Source organism: Bombus terrestris, chromosome 11 (genome assembly GCF_910591885.1).
Source record: "Bombus terrestris chromosome 11, iyBomTerr1.2, whole genome shotgun sequence".
NCBI lineage: Eukaryota > Metazoa > Arthropoda > Insecta > Hymenoptera > Apidae > Bombus > Bombus terrestris.
In genome coordinates this window covers 6,928,624-6,952,379 of record NC_063279.1, presented here as the reverse complement: position 1 = coordinate 6,952,379, position 23,756 = coordinate 6,928,624, and the positions used below count along the sequence as shown (strand labels likewise).

Below are 23,756 nucleotides of genomic sequence, written 5' to 3'. Positions count from 1 at the left end.
ATTATGTTCCAACAGAACATGCATCATATTGTTTCATCGAATTATGATCCATTTTGTTCGCATAAAATATGCATCATATTATTTTATCGAATTACGTATGATCCATTTTGTTCCCATAGAATATGCATCATTATTGTATCGAATTATGTATGATCCATTATGTTCCAACAGAACATGCATCATATTATCTTATTGAAGTATGATCCATTTTGTTCGCATAGAACATGCATCATATCTTATCGAATTATGTATGATCCATTTCCTTCCAATAGAACATGCATCATATTATCTCATTAAATTATGATTCATTATGTTCCAACAGAACATGCATCATACATAATTCGATAAAGTAATATAAAACAAAAAATAGCGTGCAGTATAATTTTCTTATAAAACGAAAGAAACCCTTGCGACAAGTGTGTGAAACACTGTGCTCAAAGTAGAGGAATATCGCCAAGTTATGATATATGAAAATACAATATACGAACCAAAGTATCAAATAACGTTCTTCATAAGAGTTACCAAGAAGAAATATATAGCCTAACCGGTATCAATGTAATTCGAGCTCGATGAAGTTGCCACGTCGAAATGCGAATTTGTAGAAAAAACAAACAAAACAGTATTGCTTGACCCGCGATTCGTCCACGTATGTTCAAACAAAATTTTCGTTTGTCTATCGTTCAAAGGTAAGTTATCGCCAAAGGAGAATTAACAAAAATTTCCCATCGGCCTCTATTATCTTCCCATTAACTTTTCCATTAATTCTTAAGTGAAATATGATTGTCCACGATTTGTACACGTTCGTTCACACAGAATTTTTGTTTGTCTACGCTTCAAAAAAAAAATAAAAGGAAAAAGTTATCAATCTTTTTAAATTTTCATTGAGTCATAACGTTGTTTCAAAAGATGGACGGACGAGAAAATGTATCCATTCGGTTGGACGAACCTGAACGAACGAGTGCAGTTTGTTTTTTAGAAAAATTCGCATTTAGAGATGCTAATTTCACCCGGCTTGCTACTGGCACTTCCTTATCACCAGGAAACAGTATTCAATTACGCTGATAGTATCGACAAATACGAACGATCTATCTATTACGCATAAAAGGAAGAAAGCCATATCAAATTTTGCAAGCTTTCTCGCCTAATAACTTTTGAACTGGAAGATTGCTAAATTTAAAATTAACGTTGTTCAACTGTATTCTACAAATATACTACTCTCAGTAAATACAAGATTCGTTCAAAATAATTGCCTTTCCAGAGATAAAATTCACGTAGAAACGTAATTAAATATTTCGATTAATTATTATTCTAATTATTATCGTTCAAATCGTAATAATTCATTATATATCGAATATCTAGGTACTTATCGTAAATAGGCAATTCTAGCGTTAAATCTGCTATTTAATTTGTGGTGAGCAGATGAGCTCGTTATTTTCAGGAACGAGTGCCTTCCAACAAGGCGGATGTTCCTGCACACACGGAATCCACGTGCAATTTACACGTGAAGATTTGCAGGCGCGTTCATTTAGAACAAAGAATGATGTCATCATTCGCGCGTCCAGAGACAAAGCCGTGCATACCACTGCCAACGTCGTAAATACACCATGAAATCGTGGAAAGAACAGCAGTTTCGTCGGAGTCGTTTACTCGTTACTATACACACGCTTTAATCATGCCATTTGATCGATAAAATAGAAGATCTGTTACGATACCCGGAGAAATCGATCTTCGAAGACTCAACGTTGTGCAGTTTGCATAAAAGTCGATCTTAACGATTTACCGACCGCTAGCGATTCAATAGCATACGCACGTCCGACCGGCATCTCAGGCGCAGATTCTCCCTGGCGCTGGTTCTGTTTCGGTTTAGACTCTCGCGAATGATAAGTTTTTCAAATTGGTATAAAACAGTGGGAGCTTACAAAGCAAGGCAACTGACGCAACTGAGCAAGGTACCTTGGTATTAAATAACAAATTACTGCTCAAATAATGAGAAAGATTATCGGTGATAAAAAGCCGATTAATAGGCTATCGGTTAAGGTATAGGTCGGTAAAGTGTTAAGTTGATTAAAACAGATGCTTCGCTTTGACGTTAGCCACAAGGCCAAGAAGGGATGTTATTCGTAATTTTACGAAAACCTTTCTTCAAAAAGCTGTCTTTCTTATGCTGATACTAATATTTGACCTGTTATCATTCTATTAGGTCGTTCGAAAATATTCTTTCGTTTTATATTACTTTATCGAATTACGTATAATCCATTATATTCTATCAAGATAAAGATTACAACGTTCAATAGATTAGGATTTCATGTTTGTATAAAGATGCGTTGTTGTAAAGGACGGGTCTGTAAAAGAAAGACACTTTTCGGACAACATAATACTATTATCGGTAATTGATAAAATTGATAAAACGTGGAATTTTACAAAAAATTTTCTTTCCTATAGCGATGCTACTTGAACCACTACTATTCCACTATTGCTGTTAATCGATAAAATGGAACATTCGCTATAGCAAAATACAGTCTTGAAAGGGGTTTAACTCTGCGAAAGCTGCATAAATTTATCCGCCGAGAAACTTCAATATCCCGTGAAATTTCGCTATCAAAGTTTCAGTCAATGCATAAAGCGAAAAACAGAGAATCCTAGAATAGCCGCCATCTGTTTATGAATACCTTGCATCGACGTTGCTAGCGAAAACACGCGACTTAATAGCAGATAGATACGTTTCAGGAAAATTCTGCGGAACAGTTGCAAATGTATACGTGTATACGTATGCATTATCAGTAGCCGCGTAGATGGCGCGACTCGCCCTTGAAAAATAGTCTCGACGAGACACGAGGCGAGAAGAGATTGCACTTTCTCCGAATCGTGGACCGGCGTTCGAGCACGTTCTGGCCCGGCGCCAACTTCACTCGAAAAGTGGAGGAGACACACCGCGGTAGCGATGAGCTCAAGTAAGTTATCCAATACGTCGCAACTAAGTTCGAAGATCAACCGACTAAATTCCAACTTTCTATGCGTATTTCGAGGAAAAGAAACGCTACTTTCCAGTAGATTCTTCGGTTAAACGCGACAGGATCGAACCGTCTGTGAATATTTTGAGAAATGGAAAAGTTAGTCGCAAGTAACCATGAAATTCTGGTCGAATAAGTTCGACTAAATCGTTTCTCTCTCTTTTTTTTTTTTTGTCATTGAAATCCAACTGTTTTATTGTAATTTTCGTGCATAATCTGACTCTACGCTGATAACAATCGATCACTTTGTCTGGTAAAGATACAAATAGAATATACAGTGTTTATGTCACTGATTTATTCTAAAATCGAGGTACCTGTAAGTTGATTTTCGAAACTCGTGAGTACGTTTATTCCGATGTTGGAAAACAGCTTGACAAGGTCGATGATTTCTCTAGTGGGTTGGCAACTAAGTGATTGCGGACTTTGTCATTAGGTGGTATTGACAAAATCCGCAATCACTTAGTTATCAACCCAATACAATGAACAAAACGCATTAGACAGGGAGCGGTCGAATAACACGCACGCGAGATGATTACGAAAAAATAAATATAGGAAAATTCTTTTGTTGGGCTTTAGTTCTCGAGAAAATCGAGTTTGAAAATTTATCAACTGTACTTGAACGTGACTAACTGCAGATTGGACAACGGTAAATGAGCGGCAGCAGGTTACTGTACGTCCAAAGAGAAGCGACAAATGTAAGATGAAACGTTTTCGCAGGACTAGACTGATGTCTGTTATTTGGAAAATCCAGCGTACGCGCGTATTATTTTTGATTTTTGAACACGTTCAAGCTTCATTTTCTCGAAAATGAAAATAAATTCTCACGCGCATAAAATTGTTAACTTAACGCAAAATAGTGGCGCGTAGAATTGCCAGCTGCTGACCGTTTACTCGTAAATCTAAATTAGCCAAGTTGCAGTATACTTGGCGAACTTGCAAACTCGATTTCCCTGAAATTCGAAACTCGGTACGAACAAATTTTATTCCAAATCTTCTTCGTGTTTCTGCATAGGAAATTAGCCACTTGTACGAGCAGCGTTCGAATTTTATGAAGTTAACCATCGCCATTGCATTTGATTCGGATTTATAGACACGCGTTGAACTTGATCCCATCGCTACACGTTCAACGAAGCTGGGGAGCAACTGTGGCGAATTTTCTTGGCGAATGCATCGGCCTTGGGGCGAGGGTTCGTGTGCACCGAGCGGATAAATTCGCGCGTTAACTCCACGAGCTTCTGTATCGTGAGCATGCGACCGCGATCTTCAGCTACTCAACTTGATTGCCTTCTGCCGCATAGAAAAGGATAATAGATTTTTCCGAGCTTCGTCGATGCTTCTTGCCGGATTATCCGACATTGGAATACGTATACATACGCTCTTCTTTCTCCGCGATAAACTAAGCTGCTTCGTGTCGCCTTAGATTACGAACATAATGGACCCGTTTGCTGTCAAACGCAGCGTTCTCAATACCTCGGAACAATCAAACATATAGAGCAGATTTTTAATATCAAAAAATTATACGGTGGATTCTAAACATCGAAATAACGAAGAAATAATCGCGTACAAGAGTATCGATCAAGGCTTATTTTTCAGATCAATTTGAACGAGCAAATGTTTAGCAATGTGACAGTCAAATTGTTCATCGTGAAATGTAAAATAAAAGGAATAGAATTATATTTAACACTAGAACTATCACACCAGTCAATTGGACTGGTTTTACAATTTTATTTTAAAATTCCTATCTCATGTTATATTTTTTTTTACACAATGATGTAATGACTTTCGCAACGATTACTAAAAGAATAATATAATGAATTTTATTTTGTTCTTTACGTATTCAAACTTAAAATAATTTTGCATCAAGGCTACTTATATCAATACCAGTCAAAATGACTGGTACTCGTCAAAGTGTAAAAGAGTCCTGCAATCTGTTTATCGAACCCAATTAACCAGTTTCCTCGTTTCGTACAACTTGCCACACGTTTTTAAAATTTGTACCGCGTATCGTTCGATACGACGATATCAGTTATCAGGAAAATCGCGGATCGATCGCTAGATCGCTAGATGCTAACGCTAGAAATACCACACCAGTGAAAATGACTGGTTCTGCGATTTTATAAATGTGCCAACCCTCGTTTAGGGACCATTTTAGGGATCATCGTCAATAATACTAAAAACGTGCTGCATAACATGGAATTTCTTCTGTAAGAAAGTAATAAATCAATAAATATAAAAATATTCTATTATTACGTATTTTTTAAAGACCAGTCGTTTTCACTGGTTTTGGTAGAAATAGCTTCGTGTTAACTATCGGTAGTTGTAACGTTAAGATTGCGAAAGATCAAGAGCAGATTTATTAGAAATAATACTGGGTGTATCGAGCGTGAAAAAGTTGAACTATTTCTTCGTTCAATTACGTGTTCTTATTAGCGGTAATTCATTAAGCATTCCATGACACGTCGAACGAGGTAACTCGAGCGTGTGTTTGAACTATAATTTATCATTTGACGAACATCAACAATAGTCAGGCGAAGCTTTGAAGCAAGTACCTACGCTTGTCTATGTGTGTCACCGTGTTTGCAGGAACTTTGCGTCAGAGAACTACGTTTCACGAACATGTTCGCGAACATGCAAATAAATGGCAAACAGGCGACGAACAGTTCGCAAACACCACGTTGGAGGCGCATCGTGAAAACAACTTTCGAAACGTTGCTGATAAAGATCGTTTTCTTGGAAAATTCAGTTAACGATCCTTTCATTATCGTCGATCAACGAGGAATTTGAAACGATGGAAAGTTATTCCCCCGGCTCTTACAGACTATCGAACAAATGAAATTTCACAGTCGCATGAATTTTGTTTCTAATATTCTCATCGAGTAAAAATGCTACGTTAGTTCAAGGTGGCTCAAGGTTCATTTTTTCGTACGCTCCTGCATTCTTGCGAATTTCAACAATCATTCAATAAATTTCCGAGTGTTACGATGGTTACGAGAAATTCTAATGTACAAAGAAAAATGAATATTTTTCATTCTTCTTTTTTTCCGAGCTTAACGCGTTGCATGTTCTATTTTGATATACGAGAAGATACGAAGTCGCGACGTTATAGCGTAGAAATAAAATAAGAAGGATTAATTTTCGTCTTCTAAGAATTGCTGAAACTCGATATTCCCTCCTTTTCCCATGGGTCCTTCGTTTCTGATCATCGCAAACCATAAACAATTTCATACTTCGTTTAATAATCGTAATAGCGAATAGCAGCAAAACATTTCAGTAATAGTACAGTACCTAATATAATTGCGGTAATGTTCAGCTGTGAATGGATAATTGCAGCGCGGATTGTTACGCAATTTCCTATTTTTATGACGAGAGCTAAGAGATATGGAACCTACGTAATTCGTTTTGCCAAGTAAAACTTATGGCAGGTATTGCACTTTGGAATATTTTACTGTATATTTACATGATCCTGTACATTGCGTGTATTCTATGCATCTTTGCATTTTTAAATCTGTACGTTGTAACAATACCGTAATACGCATTAGTATCGTAGATGAGTAAGAATCCGCGGCCCAACGATAATGAAACGATTAACCGCGTCTGTTTCGCGTCACTCGTATCTGAAACAAAAACGAACGTATTAAACCGAAACGCCAGCCAGGACAGCAGAAATTTTCTAGTAATAACAGGCTTTAAAAGGTTAACGCGAAACAAACGAACGGAACGAAATAAACGCGTGATTTTGCGCCGGGATCGTTTGCACGCCGTTCAACGCTACGTCTCCGTGCGCTTGGCCTGGCATAATCAAAAAATTCGCTAAATCTAGGTCAAATAACACGCGACCTTTGCCATGTCGCGCTCGCCATGTTTGACAAAGCACCGTGGAAACGAGGGAAACGAGGGAAATTCTCAGGAGAAATTGTTGAAGGAGTGCCGCAAGTCCAGCCACAAAGGGACGAGTCACAAGTTCGCTGTGGACTTTGAAAACTCCTGCCCGTTAGAGGAGATTAGAAAATGCAGATAACACGACGAGAGTAACCTGCTTAACGAGTGAAACGATTAACATTTTCTCCCACGATGAAGGCTCTCTAAAGTAAATCTCGCGGAAAATTACGTGCAGTCACGCTCGAACGTGCGTCGATGCCGATTTCGTCGAATTCGGGTCGAGCAAAACGGTGCCGTGACGAGCACGTTCTAATCGTAGCCACGATGATCGAAACAGTTCACCGGTATCCTTCGCTAATAGATTGGTAGTAGATATTACAGGTATTGCTATTGATTTAGGTATTGTGACTATTAATATTAATACTTTGTATCTGTAATATCTAGAACATTAATGTTTCAAATAAATAGATAAATATTAGCATTGTAGATATTGTAGGTATTGGTACTTTAGGTATTACAGCTATTAATATTTTAGATATTGCAGCTGTTAATATCAATATTTCGTATCTGTAATATCTAGAATATTAATGTCTCGAATAAATAGATAAATATTAGCATTGTAGATGTTGTAGGTATTGGTACTTTAGGTATTACAGCTATTAATATTTTAGATATTGCACCTGTTAATATCAATATTTCGTATCTGTAATATCTAGAATATTAATGTCTCGAATAAATAGATAAATATTAGCATTGTAGATATTGTAGGTATTGGTACTTTAGGTATTACAGCTATTAATATCTTAGATATTGCACCTGTTAATATCAATATTTCGTATCTGTAATATCTAGAATATTAATGTCTCGAATAAATAGATAAATATTAGCATTGTAGATATTGTAGGTATTGGTACTTTAGGTATTACAGCTATTAATATTTTAGATATTGCAGCTGTTAATATCAATATTTCGTATCTGTAATATCTAGAATATTAATGTCTCAAATAAATAGATAAATATTAGCATTGTAGATGTTGTAGGTATTGGTACTTTAGGTATTACAGCTATTAATATTTTAGATATTGCAGCTGTTAATATTAATATTTCGTATCTGTAATATCTAGAATATTAATGTCTCGAATAAATAGATAAATATTAGCATTGTAGATATTGTAGGTATTGGTACTTTAGGTATTACAGCTATTAATATCTTAGATATTGCACCTGTTAATATTAATATTTCGTATCTGTAATATCTAGAATATTAATGTCTCAAATAAATAGATAAATATTAGTATTGTAGATATTGTAGGTATTGGTACTTTAGGTATTACAGATATTAATATTATAGGGTTTCAAATAAATGGATAAATATTAGTCTTGTAGATATCGTAGGTATTGGTATTTTACAGCTATTAATATTTTAGGTATTGTAGCTGTTAATATTAATATTTCGTGTCTGTAATATCTAGAATATTAATGTTTTAAATAAATAGATAAATATTAATATTTTAGATGCTATGGATATTAGCATTTTAGATAGCATAGGTATTAGTAATTTTAGTAGTTAGGTCCATCGCTAATTTGAGGTATAGAAGAATTTTAGATGGAAAAGGCTAGTAGTTGGCGAGAAAGCGGATTAAAAGTAAACGTAATCGAAGGAGTACGTTGATTTCTATGGAAATGTAATTACAGGGCGATTCGAAAATCCAGCAAAAAGAAATATGAAGCAAAAATGATGGAAAGAGTTCGTTACTTTTGTGTTCCTTACATATAAATTGTAACGGATCATTTGACAATTCTGTAATTCCACTAGAGAAGAATTCGAGCTACAGAAATTCGAAACGACTGGCAAACGAAAGAATTCGTTAGTTTTGTTTTCTTCGTCGATAATAAAATGCGATAATGAAGAATTTTACGTTCTTCTCGCAACACAAAATAATCATATCATATGCATCTGCATAAATACACAAAAATTCGCGATCGAAAGAAAAGCCATGGTACGCCCATTAATATCGCAACGATATCGATATCGTAACACGATGTGAGAAAATAACTAACGCGTAATGTGGGTGTCACGCGAATGCTTACGAGATTGTCGTGCAATGAGTGATTTGTGCTATTTGATTGTAAACGCTATACACACACACATATACAATGACTATGGGATCGCGTATACAGTTAGAAAACTGGTTTTCGCCTAACCGTGCGTCAAGCACGGTATATGAATCGACCATCATCGAAGCCTTGCCATTCTCGTGTACCGTACAGCATCTGCTGCATTCACGCGAGATACGCGCGTGTGTCAGCATCGTGACGACCCTCGGACTTCTGCTTACGTGGCTCGATGTCTTGAGCAATAGATTTTACGAAAGTCTTTAATCGCCACGCGAATTTTATACACTTTGCCTTTGCAGCAGCAACGAATTCAAATATACTAAACCGTAATTCGCAAATCTACTTAATTTCCGCAAAGTATCGTATGGTATTTTGCGCTCTTTTCTTCGATAATGTTACCCGAGTTGTTCGTATCTTTCCAGTCGGTGAAATCGACGTTATTTTAGTCATTCTGAGAAACTTGATGGATCGTAGTAAACGACAGTGATTAGCATGACAACCTACGCGACAAAGAAAAATATCTACCACGACCTTTTACTCTTAGAATAAGGAAAGAAGCAAGCGTTTGAGAATGTTGAAGCTCGACGTTCACCGAAACTCGAAAGGCCTTGCAATTTCCAATGTAACTTTAGTCCAATATTTTTGCGAGACAAATATATTTTAATATCGTAGATTCCTTTTAAGAACGCGTTAACAATACTTGCGTCATTTTAGAAAGTATAAGTGAGATGTAGAAGCTTCGATACATGCAGATTACTGTCACCGACTGCGTGTATTTTTCAATTAGTTTCAAACCAACCTGATGGTTACAATAATTTGATGAACAAGTAAAATTGACTGTTTAGATACCGTAACGATCTCTGGACATGCTTGCGATAAATAATATCTTGCACCTTCTACATGCATTTTCGAGTTGGTTTCAAATTCAACCATTATGATCATAGCAGTCGATGTCTGATTAGATGAAATTTTGGAATGTTTCACGTAACATGTACAACAGACGAATAATTGACTGTTTAAATACTGCGATGATCTCTGGCTCTGGTATACTTTCAATAAATATCTTCCAACTACTATTACAATTGCTCTCAAATTTAACCATTATAATCGTGGCAAACCTGTCTCATTGCAACGCCAAAATTCCAAAATGTTTTGTATATCGCGTACAATATATATACATGATACACAATTCATTTTAATGCATCAATAGATTCTAATACATTTTGTGTAATACATAGAATATCCATGATCAGATGGGCATTCAATTTTACCATTATAATCACGTCGATCCCATCTCGTTACAACGCCAATGCAGCTTCAAAATGTTTTATATAACTCGTACAATAGACGAATAATTGATGGTTCAGTTATTACGATGATCTTTGACAAGAATATATTTCCAATAAACATGTTGCAACTTCTATATGCATTTTCGAATCGGTTTCAAAGTTTGCTATTATAATCACGCCAGTACCATCCCGTTACAACCCCAAAACAATTTCAAAATGTTTTATATAACCCGTACAATAGACGAATAATTGATAGTGCAAATATTACGATGATCTTTGACAAGAATATATTTCCAATAAACATGCTGCAACTTCTATATGCATTTTCGAATCGGTTTCAAAGTTTGCTATTATAATCACGCCAGTACCATCCCGTTACAACCCCAAAACAATTTCAAAATGTTTTATATAACCCGTATAATAGACGAATAATTGATAGTGCAAATATTACGATGATCTTTGACAAGAATATATTTCCAATAAACATGCTGCAACTTCTATATGCATTTTCGAATCGGTTTCAAAGTTTGCCATTATAATCACGCCAGTACCATCCCGTTACAACCCCAAAACAATTTCAAAATGTTTTATATAACCCGTATAATAGACGAATAATTGATGGTGCAAATATTACGATGATCTTTGACAAGAATATATTTCCAATAAACATGCTGCAACTTCTATATGCATTTTCGAATCGGTTTCAAAGTTTGCCATTATAATCACGCCAGTACCATCCCGTTACAACCCCAAAACAATTTCAAAATGTTTTATATAACCCGTATAATAGACGAATAATTGATGGTGCAAATATTACGATGATCTTTGACAAGAATATATTTCCAATAAACATGCTGCAACTTCTATATGCATTTTCGAATCGGTTTCAAAGTTTGCCATTATAATCACGCCAGTACCATCTCGTTACAACGCCAATGCAACTTTAAAATGTTTTCTATAGCGCGTATAATAAATGAATAATTGACCGTTAAAATTTTGCGACGATCTCTGGCAACGATATACTTTCAATAAATATGCTGCAACTTCTGTATGCATTTTCGAATCGGTTTCAAAGTTTGCCATTACAACCATAGCCAGACCTATCTCGTTAAAATGTTTTATATAACGTGTGCAATGCATGCATAAAAGTATTCTATAGTAAATGTTTGGAATACTTTGGCGAGCTACTGTATACTCGGAAAAATACAAAAATCTCGCGCAAATATCCCCAGCTTGCTTCTCTCGAATGCCTCTGACCTACCCCCGAGCAAACGGGCTAGAAATAGGGCATTAACTATAGGCGGATTTTGCTAAGAGAAAAGAATTCCCTAGGAACGCGTTTCACTAGAAATTTCTCGTTTGAAATATAGAACGGTACGCGGTTTTATTAAGCAGAACGCTTACTAGTCCGCGCGGAACGTGCGGCTCGGTCTTTCACGCGGTTACGTGAAATTCCTGGAATCGTTCCGTTTCCTCCGCTGCAGTGTGGAACGCGGCGTTCCTCTTCCTCACGGCGTGAAAGTAAATTCGATTAACGGCGGCCACTTTCCACTCTGTTACGGGGCCAAATTCGATTCACACCGCTATAAGATCGAACCATTAGCACCGGAAAGCGCGTAGCCTAAATTGCACCGCGCTAATATGTACGGAGCACTTAGGAGAACGGCCGTAATTCACCGGAGAACCTCGTACAACATCGACTCGACCTTCGACCCTGTTAGCTATCTTGTCGCGCGGAGTTCGTAAATCTTTCGACCGCTAGAAACTTCCCAAGTTTTTACTATGTCTGCAATTAATGCTATGACGATCGATGGGACGATATTGGCGTCATGCGAATCTTAATTATCGTACTAACGCGTAATATAGGTACGTGATTTATCTATTTATACGTTAATTATTTATTACCTAATATAATACTCTAATTATTTATTACCTTTAGCTCTCTACTTTCCAGCTATACGAAGTTATTGAACTTTGCAAATACAGCAGAATTCGGTAATGCGTAACGTGGGAATCGAGCACGTTGCAGTAATTAATCGGTCAATCGGTAAAGTATTCTTTTTTTTTTTATTATTTTTTAAACTTTCTCAACGCGCGAGTCGCTTTTAAAATAGTTAAATAATAATATTTCCTCTCCATTTAAAAAGACATTTGCAATAAAATAAAAGGAGAATATAAATTGAATATATATGTCTCAAACTATAACTCTAACATTTGTATAATCTTAATTTATACATTCTTGACATTTATATAATTAAGCATCCACAGTGTGTAGTTCTACAACTGTGTTTTCCAGCCTTTCTTCAGTCGCAAACTCCTTTCGCGATAGCCAAATGTCTTACAATCCTGCCACCCTATATAAAAGGACATCTCTAATGAAGCAAAGAAGAGAGATCGATACATACATATTTCAAAATATATGCTAACTTAATATTTATATAGTCAGCGCTAAAAACTTTCCAGAAGAAACTTCGCGGTTCGCAGATTCAGCCAGAACGCACATTAAAAGAGGAAATTTTATAGCGTAAACGTGAAATCGAAAGAATCGACCGAAGGCATGCACGAGCGTACGTCCGGCGTTAAAAGAAGAAATGCCATCTTTAACCGCGTCCCATAAGCCGGCGAAAGAAAGCTGCGGTGCCTAGTTTTCTAAAAATACAGGGGAAAATTCGTATCACTTACGGGGATGACCTGATAATCAAACGAGCTAGGCCGATGCGCACGACAGGCATAAATATTTTCCGCCGATCTATTTTTTTCTCTCTCACCCTTCTCCGTCACGACCGTACGTAACACACCTACACAGGCGTGTATCGCACATGTACAGCCCCGTTCATAAGTATTAGACAACTTGTGGAAAGTGTTTGATACAATTGAAAATGATTGATACAGTTTCACATCTAACACGAAGAAGCGAAGCGTTTCATGTTGCTGAAACTTCACACCAAAACCTATTATTATTACTACAATTATTTGAAACTGTTTCACAGTTAGACCCGAATCTGATCTAGTACCGAAAAAGTGAACTGCAACGTTCACGAAACTTTGGAGAGAAACGCGCTATAATTATCGTTACTTGAAACCGTCTCAGATTACAATCGAACCTGATCTTCTACGAAAAACTGAACCAGCATGTTTACAAAACTTGCCACCGAAACGTATTATCGCTATAGTTTTTTGAAACTGTCTCGCGTTAGACCTAAAGCCAGTCTGCACCGAAAGAATGTGAACTGGAATACGTTCGCAAAACCTGCTATTATTATGATTATTATTATTTGAAACTGTTTCGGGTTAGACCTGAACCCGATCCGCTTCGCAACTGGTGAACTACAATGTTCACGAAACGCCGGAACAAAACGTGCTGTTGTTATTATCATTTGAAACCATTTGTGGTTATATCTGAACCCGATCCGCCCCTGAACTGGTGAACTGGAACGTTCACGAAACGCCGGAACAAAGTCGATAGTATCAAAAACATGATCGAAACCAGAGGAACAACGAATATGTCAGCCGATAACCATCGTGAAGATTTAAAATCTAAACTCGCCACATTTCATATGAAACGAGGAGGTGTCGTAACGGTTATGAGCGCCAGTGTATACACAACACAGCTGTGTTCCTCCACCGGTACTATCGGCTCTTTTTCTACTTCCTCTCTGCCGACCGTTCGCAACGCTATGCAGTAATTGTCCCGTGCTCGCGATGCGTGCAACTCTTCCCTGTTTTCTACGCAACTACTCGCTCGAGGCCAAACACACTGCCAACGAATGACGTACCCTCGAATTCGCTATACCCTCTCTCACCTACGCTATATTAATCGTTTCTCGATAATTTCCTACTGCCACGTATGCCCTGCTTCCGTCGTATCGATCACACGCTAGCAAAAAAGAGGAAGAAACTCGGGGAAAGTCGACGCGTACCGGACGCGCATTCCCATTGACAATCGTCAATTCTCGAATGTAGGGGCTTTAAAGCGGAAGAAGACTCCGGTTGCACGGAAATTTGATTTCAAGTTACGACCGAACGTAACGTAACTATTACGAACAAGTACTGGAGTTTATATGACGACGGTACTCTGTTGTTTAGCGGTATTATTGGTAGTACCGTGTCTTTTTAGCGCGCGTGTTAATCGTACAAACTGAAAATCGTCGGGATAATTGCACAGAAATTTTATTCCCATTTACGACCGCTCTAAATGAGTTACGAACTCGTACTTGCGAGCCAAATTGTAACGATAAGTATTCTTTTACCGTGCGTCACGTTGAATATGTATTAGCTATACCTGCGACAGCCCGAAATCTAACTCTGTTCCGAGTCGTTCTAATATTTTTATATTTACAGAAATGTAAAGCACGAGAAACATCCCACTGTGCATATATGCATAGACGTACTTATACGTAAGTACCGAAGGGATGGGACACTTTTTATCTCACTATGCCCCGAGGAGCTACGTCCGAAGATGGCACTCCCTCTCTCTCTCTCTCTCTCTCTCTCTCTCTCTCTCTATCTATCTATCTATCTATCTAGCTATCTATCTATCTATCTATCTATCTATCTATCTATCTATCTATCTATCTATTTATATATATATACACATAATAAGAAAGTGTATATATATATACTTTCCTGTCATGGAATTTCGCAACATTTCACTCGGGAATACATGGAAAAGTGGGTCATAATTTATGTTCTATTAAATGTACATCGTTTCAGCGAAACTACAATGTATTAAGATGGATCCGTATTGCAATCGGCGACCAAACCAGTAAACCGGTTTAGCCGCTCGTGATTTACGCCGTCTGTCAGGAGTATAGAAATTAATTCGGTGCTTTCTTCCTAGATAAGTTTGTCATTTATCCGCTGACTTTGGGTAAATAAATCGTAACGCTGAGTATCGCGCTATCTTTTGCATCGCGTGTTAAAAACCACTGAAATAGGCATCGTGTCGCGTCGTTCGAATAATATTACGAGAAAACTTTTGTTTCGTAACCCTTCGAACGTTCGGTTCGTACGTGATACGGACAACACGCCAAGTATAGAAAAATGCACTCTTAGTTTGTTGCATTCTGCTTTTAACGGAAAGACATTGAAATTCTACGTTAATTTTCAAACGATCAACATCATCGTCGATATTTAACATTCTCGACATTACAATGTACGTAAGAGGCGATCGATATACAGGGTGTGCAAAGAATAGGGCAAAAGCTTTACGAACATACAGTGCTCGTCAAACACAGGCAAACAAAGTCTCTAATAAACACGAGTTGAAATACCACTGTACAACATAGTCCCGAGTTACGAGGTATTTTTGTCAATAAGACATTACCTTTTCAGCGTATGTATATTGCCGACCAAATGTTGAGACACTAAATATTGACCGTAATATCGATCGTCCGAACGCTGTACAGAATTGTTTAAATATATAGAAACCAAACTACAGAAGAAACAAGATATTATGCAGACCGTGATATAGACTTGAGTATTCTCCGTTTGAAATTGCGTCGCGTAACAGTCAATTGCCTAGCCTTTTCAAAGGAGGCTGAGAAATTTCTAAAAGAGTAAAAGAAGAGGAAACTTAAAATACGCGTAAAACAGGCATATTTAAGATCGTAGATAACAGAAAAGTTAAACATCTCTTCATCCCATCAAGTTTCTACTGTTTGCGTGTTACATTCGATTGCACGTTACGCGCAATTAGCGCCAAGCTTAGCAGACCTGGTCAAACGAGCGGTTTCAAAATTTCATTTAAACTTATGCACTGCTTTCGCTCGTCTAACTTTATGCAAATTCTTATATCAAGAGAAGTGGAGAAACCGATTGATCGGATAACATAAGAATTTACATAAAGTTGGACGAACAAAAGAAGTAACGATAAATATACAAGTTTAAATGAAATTTTGAAACCGGATGTTTGACCGGACCTGGTAAAATTAGCGTCGTAACGTTCAAACGAGTTTGAAAATTGGAATTTTCCCAGTCAAATGGACTCTCACACCTGTGACACTCAAGTGTGTAAAGTCCGAAGAGAAATTTGACAAACGTAAGAAATCGAAGAAGCAAGAGAAACGGGAAAGCCGCTCGCGTGAAAGTCTCGTGGAAAAAATAAAGAAGGAGGAAACGTCGGAGGAATTCGCGGAAACGCTGGAACAAAGTAGCCGAGGTAGCCATTCAGCAAAAGAGAAAAAAAGGTTGAAACGCACGGCAATGCTGACACGCGTGCTGCACCCTGACCGATTGTTGCTACTCGTCGGCAAAACATTCGCGTTATTCGCGATAGGCAAATACGAGGAAGCGCGGGAGCGCGTGCGCGCGCACTTTTATCGGGCTGGCAACGAGCGCGCGTTACCGCTACGGCAGCGCTTAGCGATTTTTCCTGTGAAAACGCGCTTTAACATCGGCGACACGGATCGCTTGTCCGTTTATGTTATCGATTTCCAGCCTGGAGAAATTCAGGCCTGACGATTAAAAGCTTCATCGAAATCCACTCTCCGGTGCCATCCGCGCTTGCTAATGGACGCACTTTTCGGTCCTTTGCGAAACTCGCTTCACCATTAAATATTATTCGCTTTAAAGATACTCGGTTTAATTATCGTGTCAAAGGAAATACCGCCTCTCCATTTGACGATTGTAAATTTATCGATCAAGCGATGCAACTAAATTTCGTATATATATGTATGTGTATGGGTAAAAAGTTTCTGTGTAAAGAAAAAAAAATAGCAAATATATTTTTTTAGAATTAAATATTTAATAAGTTTAACATCATTTATACTCTCTTCTGGCAAACGAAATACTCGTATAGATTGGTGGATAAATTTAATCGAACTTGAGGTATCTCTCCTTGCGCCATATTAATATACGTTTGTATACATAGATCTAATAGATAAATTTAAAGCTTTCTTTCTGCAAATACAATTACGTACATAAGCAATATATTCATAAAAGTAGTTGTCGAATGCATAGGTAGATTTTTAGATTTTAGATCGGTTCGAGATTTGACCGCTATAATAATGACAGTCGTGTCTGATCACAGATAATGAAATTCCAGAATATTTTGTATACTGCGTACAATGTATACATGATAGGCAATTCATTTTAATACGTCGACATGTGATACGTTCTATGTACTAGATACAACGTAACCATTCACGTACGTATGCACGAGACGAGTTAAAAATTGTAGCATTGCGATCATGACAGTCGTGTCTCGTGACAACTAAAACTGCAAACTTCAAAATGTATCAATCGATATTCAGTAAGGTAAGCGATCGAATGGTTTAGCGAGCCGCTGTAAGTTAGCTGTCTAACCCAGAAACTGCAACCACGACGGATTCTTAGTCTCGGTTTTCGCGACAGAAAACGGTATTAGCGTGTCACGTAACTGATGACACATAACTCGTGCGAACGAATCGAAACGAGCAATCAAATGAAAACTCATTTCTGCTCGGGTCCCGGGAGATAGAGCCCATATAACGGCCGAAGAATAAAAGCGTGATTGCGCAACAATCGAACGGAGAGGACGAGCGAAAGATGGCTTTAAAAAGCAACGTCACCGTGGTTCGAGGAAAAAAAAGGATGGTTAAGAAAAGAAGAAAAGAAAAGAGTATAAGAGAGGAGCAATCACCTTCCGTATCGACAGATCCAGCGACGAGCGATCGACGATTAACGGTAACCAGCTTACTGCGATTTCGGGACTCGATAATCGAATATCCTCGAGATTCTGGACGATTCGAGGACAAACCCAGCTGCCATCTGGCTCCTCTTTGTCTCGATTTCCCTCCACCGGTAAGAGAACCGGGAACGAGAATCACAACAGGCACATACACAAAAACAGAGAGGGAGAACACGAGTGCACAGAGACACTAATGATAATCATCGAACGAATAAACACAAATCGAACGTATTCGCGCGAAGATGAGGTAAAAGTAGATAGATAGTAAGTGTTCGGGACAAGCCACGACGTCTAAACACGCAAACGTGAAAAATTAAACGAAATCACGGGACGAAGTGTACGCGAAACTAGAAATGGAAGGTTAGGAGGACGATAAGAGCGCGCGGAATACCGCGGAACCGCTGGCACGTATGTACGGTTCCGTACTAGCGAGGACCTGAACGTGACAGCGGATACATTCGAAGGTTAGATTCCCTCCGTTCGTGTGCACTGTTTGTGCCTCTCGCCGAGTTCTCCTGGCTGTCTCTTTTCTCCCCTCTATTCGTCTCCGTTACACGCTGGCGGCGACCTGAACATTTACCTGGCGAACGCCGGAATCGCACGAGGGAACACGAAATCGGCCGATGATTTTACGTAAGGCCCGAGGTTTGAATCTTTCATATTCCCGGGAGGTTAGTCTTGGAAAATTGTTTCTGGCAAACGATTTGAAGGGATTGAAGGGAGGAGATGATAACGCAAAGAAACTTGTCGAAGTTGTCGATAATGTTACCGATATCTATCGTATGAGATTTTCTATCAGTATTCACTTTCTCGTAATTAAAGAACTTATCTAAAAAATTAAAATTCTTGCTACTTTTTCCCTATTCTTCATATTGTTATCTTGTTGAGAAACGAAAACTTCGTAACTAAGGAATTCTGGGTAGAATCTAGTGCTTTGTTTGATTATACTTTTCCCATATCCATTAAATATAAGATATAATAGTTGCATCGACTACCGAACATGCTACAAACTTCTTTAATTATCTGATGTTTGCATAAAAATGTTGGAGTATTCAACGATACTAATAAAATAAATAGACAAAATGCTCCTTACCGAGGATGAACGTTATGAAGAAATATATCTTTCCAAGAAGGAAGAGAATTCACTTCGACGAGAAGACACATTTCGTCTTTCAGAAACTCGAAAAGGCTAACGAACTTTTGAAACAATTCCGATAATCGCAATATGTATCGAAAATCGATATGATGCGTTAAACAATCGATTGACAATCTACATCATAGATTCTACTTCATTTAATCTCCTTACTTTTTATCTATAAATTCTTTTATTCATTAATTCATTTATTAAAATGTATAATAAGTCATTTTTCTGTCAAACGATTTGCGAGGAGGTGATTACATCTTTCGTTGATAATGATGGATATTTCTACTTTGTAAAAGTACTGGAGTTTACATTGATCTAATAACAGCATTAAAATAAGCAGATAAAATAATCCTTACCGTAAATAAATGTTCACAAGATATATATTTTTCCAAAAAGAACAGAACTCACTTTGATGCGAACCATTTCATCTTTCAGACACGAGAAGACTAACGAACTTTTGGAACAATTGCGATAATCGCAATATCGAAATACGACATGATGTATTAAATAGTCGATCTATAATCTACGACGTTTACCCCATAGATTCTATGGTACCGCACTGTTGTTCAAAATATTCAAATTCAAATATTTTTCTGAACATGACTAGAGAAATCAAATCAAAACAGATATTTGTTTTACTAAATACCGCAATGAGTAATTTACTTTGGATATTTTATGTATCTTTACATATTATTCGGGTTCTGTATATTTTTACATCTTTAACCTATAAATGTATGAAAATCTGCCATCTAATCATTACACGATAAAATCATTTAACCTCCTCATATTTTATTTATACATTTTGTTACCTATTAAAATCTCCACAAATTAAAATTATAATAAATATTCTTAAAACGTACTCACCCTTGTCCTTTCCCCTTTTCTTCCGCACTCGCAGACATATCGTTCGCGAGCTGACGCACTAGGGAAATAAATAGATCGATTAATCGATAAGCATATTGATATTTACTTTATGTATCCTTAACTATCGAAACATACTTGAAAAATTATAAAACTTCTGATAAGTACGTAATTTTTAATATTTGTAGTAAATATATAGTGTATAATAAAGTAAATAGTAAACAGTATATATATTAATACATAAGATATAGTATTCATAAGGATATTCGAAAAATTTCTAGAAAAATTTTTATTTTTTACTTTTGCAAAGTACTGCTTGACAAATACTACTTCCAATGAAACATCGAATCGATCCGATACCTCGAAAAGAGAAAAATCTAGATCTGATTAATGGAAAGAACGTTGTTTCCCAGTAAGAAACAGAGATTATACGTATTTCGATAAAAAATAGGTTATAAATCTTCAACATTCATGTATCAATAATTTATTTCATTGCTCTTATATTCTGATTTTACAGAATATTATTTTCTCATAATAGGAAATTAAGTACTCTCCGGAAGCCTAAAAGATTAACTCAGAAAATAGAAGGAAGATACGAAAAATAACAGTGAATATGCATATTGTTTAATGATACGCTAACTCTGGGAAGATACAGTATTCTCGAATATTTTCTACATTTTACTACAAATTATTCGAACAATTCTATAAATGAACGTTAAATACCTGACATATGTATTGAATGATTTCTGATTGACTGGAATTTTCCAGCCTGCTACCGTTAACTTCCAAAATTTCGTCGACCGCTTCCAACGTGTCCCTGTTGTTGGCCGGAGAACCTGCAATACATTTGAAACAATTCCCATTACTAAAAGAATATAAGTAAGTACTCGAAAAAATAATAATCAGAGTAATCTAATCATCAAACATTTACGAATTGGATACGTGTATAAAATGTTACAGTGCATATGTGTGTACTACAACTATAATGTATCAGAATTTGAATCCGAGTAGAGAGAGAGAGAGAGAGAGAGAGAGAGAGAAGTATGATATAAAAGAACGAGTCTAAGTAGAAAGAGATGATACACGAACAGACAGTAGATACAGACTATACAGGACGAACGGACTAGCCAATTCGTTTGTATGTCAATGATTACACATGATAGCATCCTCGAGGAAAAGACACGAGAAACAAAAGAGAGAAAGGGTTTCACAGTTCACGCCTACGTGCTTGACAAGCAGCTTTGCTGACGCTCATTAAACTGCATGTAGCTGGTGCTAATTAAAAAAGGAAGAGAGAGAGAGAGAGAGAGAGAGAGAAAAGGAAAAGAAAATAAAAGAAAAAGAAAATGTTTTTTAACTTTACGACGATAAATAAACAGCAGAAGTTTGTTAATGACGCTGCTCATCGATGCTCACCGTACAGTTTGATCTTGTCATTCTCGTTGATCAATATGATAATATATCCCCCTAGATCGATCATTTCTCCTGGCTTCAACGATAGACACTGGTCTACTCCATTACCAGGAGAGAACGATGCTTCAGGCGAATCTTGACGCGACATGCTTGATTAAAGTCGATGATAGGCGCAGCCGCCCTATCATCACCGAAAAAACGATTCGCCGATATTAACGTCGTTACCGCGTCCCATTCTTTTCGTTTCCTCTTGCATCTTCGCATCTCATTTTATATATCCATCGATATATCACGATCTACATATACTACTAACAACATCCACGTTTTCCTAGACGTAAACGCATTCTATCTTTTTTCTTCCTCTCTTTCGATTCTATTTCCTTTTTTTTTTTTTTTTTTGGCTTCTCTATTTTTCTCTGTTTTTCAGGTTCTAAGACTGGAGCCAAAATTTGTCGACGACGGGTTTGACACAATTCTCGCTCGGCTGATTCGAACCGATGGAATTGTCGAGCCGCCCCGGGAACTTTCAACTTCACTAACAATTACCTAAGGCTGTTATATTTACGTACACCGATTAAATGACTAAGACGACAAGAGAACTAGCGGCGGATATTCCTTAAAAAAACATTGTTAACGAACACGTAGCGTTATCCGATCGTTCCTCTTGATTAAGTACGTTGGTAATATACTTTCGGTAGGGTCTGCTGCAAACTCGAAAAATCACAGGAGGAATAATATCGTTTTTTTTTATATATTTCTCTTTATATATTTTAATACGAGTACGAGGAATTCGTAATGAAGCTTCTTTTAACGTTCGTTTTAGTTTTGGTTAATACGAGCGATTCGGAAGAGTCCTTGGAAGAAACCCTCACTGGGGCCCCGAGTATGGGCCCCCCTACATCCTTGCAACGAAGACTCGCTTCTCGAACGATCAACAAATTCAGAATCCCTCGAGTCCTAGCTTATTGATTAGAGCTTTCACTGAACGCGACTCCTCGCTTGCTTCGGTCATCCTGACTGCTCGCATCCTTAACTGCATGGGTCTGTTCGGGTGGCATTCGGGAACCGCGAAGGAGCCTCGATTCGTCGAGACCGGACTAACACGGGCTATCCTCATGCTAACTTCCCCTCACTTTCGTCGACGGTAGGTCCCAATCAAATGCACGTCCTACGATGGAATTTCATTACACAAGAGAGCACTGTTGCTTTACAGGCCGTCGTTTCTACGTGATTCTGCCTCTCGCCTCTCGTTTGTTGTCTACATCATCTTCATTCTATGCCTCCCTCGGCGGAGGATACTTGCGACATCTCGATCACGCAGGATCAAAAGAGGATTTCACCGTGAAACCATTAACCTGTATTCCCGATGAACGTTCGCAAATCTTTATCGTGCCGTAATGATTAACGTATCTTCTGTCCTTTAGGTTTGACTGTACGATCTCGCGAATTAGAAACAAATTCGGCCACCCTATTCAGTTCCAGAAGCACATCACTTTTCGTTCTATTCGATTATTTCCAAATATTCTGAGGCACGAGCCATTCGCATCGATTCACTACACTGTGGAACTGACTCCTGAAGAAGATCGTCCTATCAGTTTCCCGCGACACCGGAGCTCTAAAGTGTATTGTCGAGGATGGGTGTGAACCTGTGCGTGTTAACCGACGGCGGCAGCAGCCCTGACATCGCTTGTCGTCCGCTGATCTCCATCCCTCGCCGCGAAGCGGCGGCAGTAGCGGCCGCCACGGCGCCGTCGTCATTCTCGTGGCGGCAACCCCTCCATCTTCGACTTACCCTACCGATTCGTCGATTTTACTTTTTACTCTATCAATTTTCATAAAAGATTCTTCCCGTTTTTATTCAAATCGCACCTCCGTGTCAGCAACGTAAGTACATTTTACTGTATCAAATTCACTATTACAGGGTAATGCTCGCAGTATAACGCATGGATTGATTGCCCCCACCAATTCGACTCTTGATAATGTGTGTTCAAATACTCACAAAATACATATATTTTTTACACATTTTTTATATTGTTTGTAGGACTATATAAATGGGAGATTATTTAATTATGTATATGTATCGAGTTTTGCAATTCAATTATTCATTCTAAAAAATTGATGAAAGATAAGGAACTATTAATATTGAAGATGGGAGAAATTCTGTTAAAAAAGGCAGTTATTGATACCAGTTTATATTTAGATAGTAAAAATTGATAAGTAATATGTAAGAGAGATGTTACAAATGTAATTTAGGTTAAAACTTGAGTTTCAGATAATGTTCGATGAGTTCATTTATACACAGCCGTTCTTGTATACTGGACGTGTAAAAACGTACCCGCGCAAGAGCAATAGAATAGGAGAGCTCTTTGGGA

General features: G+C 37.6%; 1 protein-coding gene across 5 annotated transcripts in view; it reads right to left on the bottom strand.

The window, feature by feature from the left end:
- The window catches only part of LOC100648370 (protein PALS1), a 134,150-nt gene extending 111,970 nt beyond the window's left edge, over positions 1-22,180 (bottom strand). For 3 of the 5 annotated variants that reach the window (XM_048410423.1, XM_048410427.1, XM_048410424.1), the window contains exons 1-4: positions 21,388-22,180; positions 20,695-20,807; positions 19,975-20,032; positions 6,536-6,625 (exon numbers count right to left, since the gene is read on the bottom strand). In XM_048410423.1, the coding sequence (XP_048266380.1) occupies positions 6,536-6,625; positions 19,975-20,032; positions 20,695-20,807; positions 21,388-21,532 (406 nt within the window). In that variant the 5' untranslated portion in view covers positions 21,533-22,180. The remainder of the gene's footprint in view (positions 1-6,535; positions 6,626-19,974; positions 20,033-20,694; positions 20,808-21,387) is intronic. The other 2 variants (XM_048410425.1, XM_048410426.1) reach the window with 1 other exon arrangement.
- Positions 22,181-23,756: the final 1,576 nt, after the last annotated feature.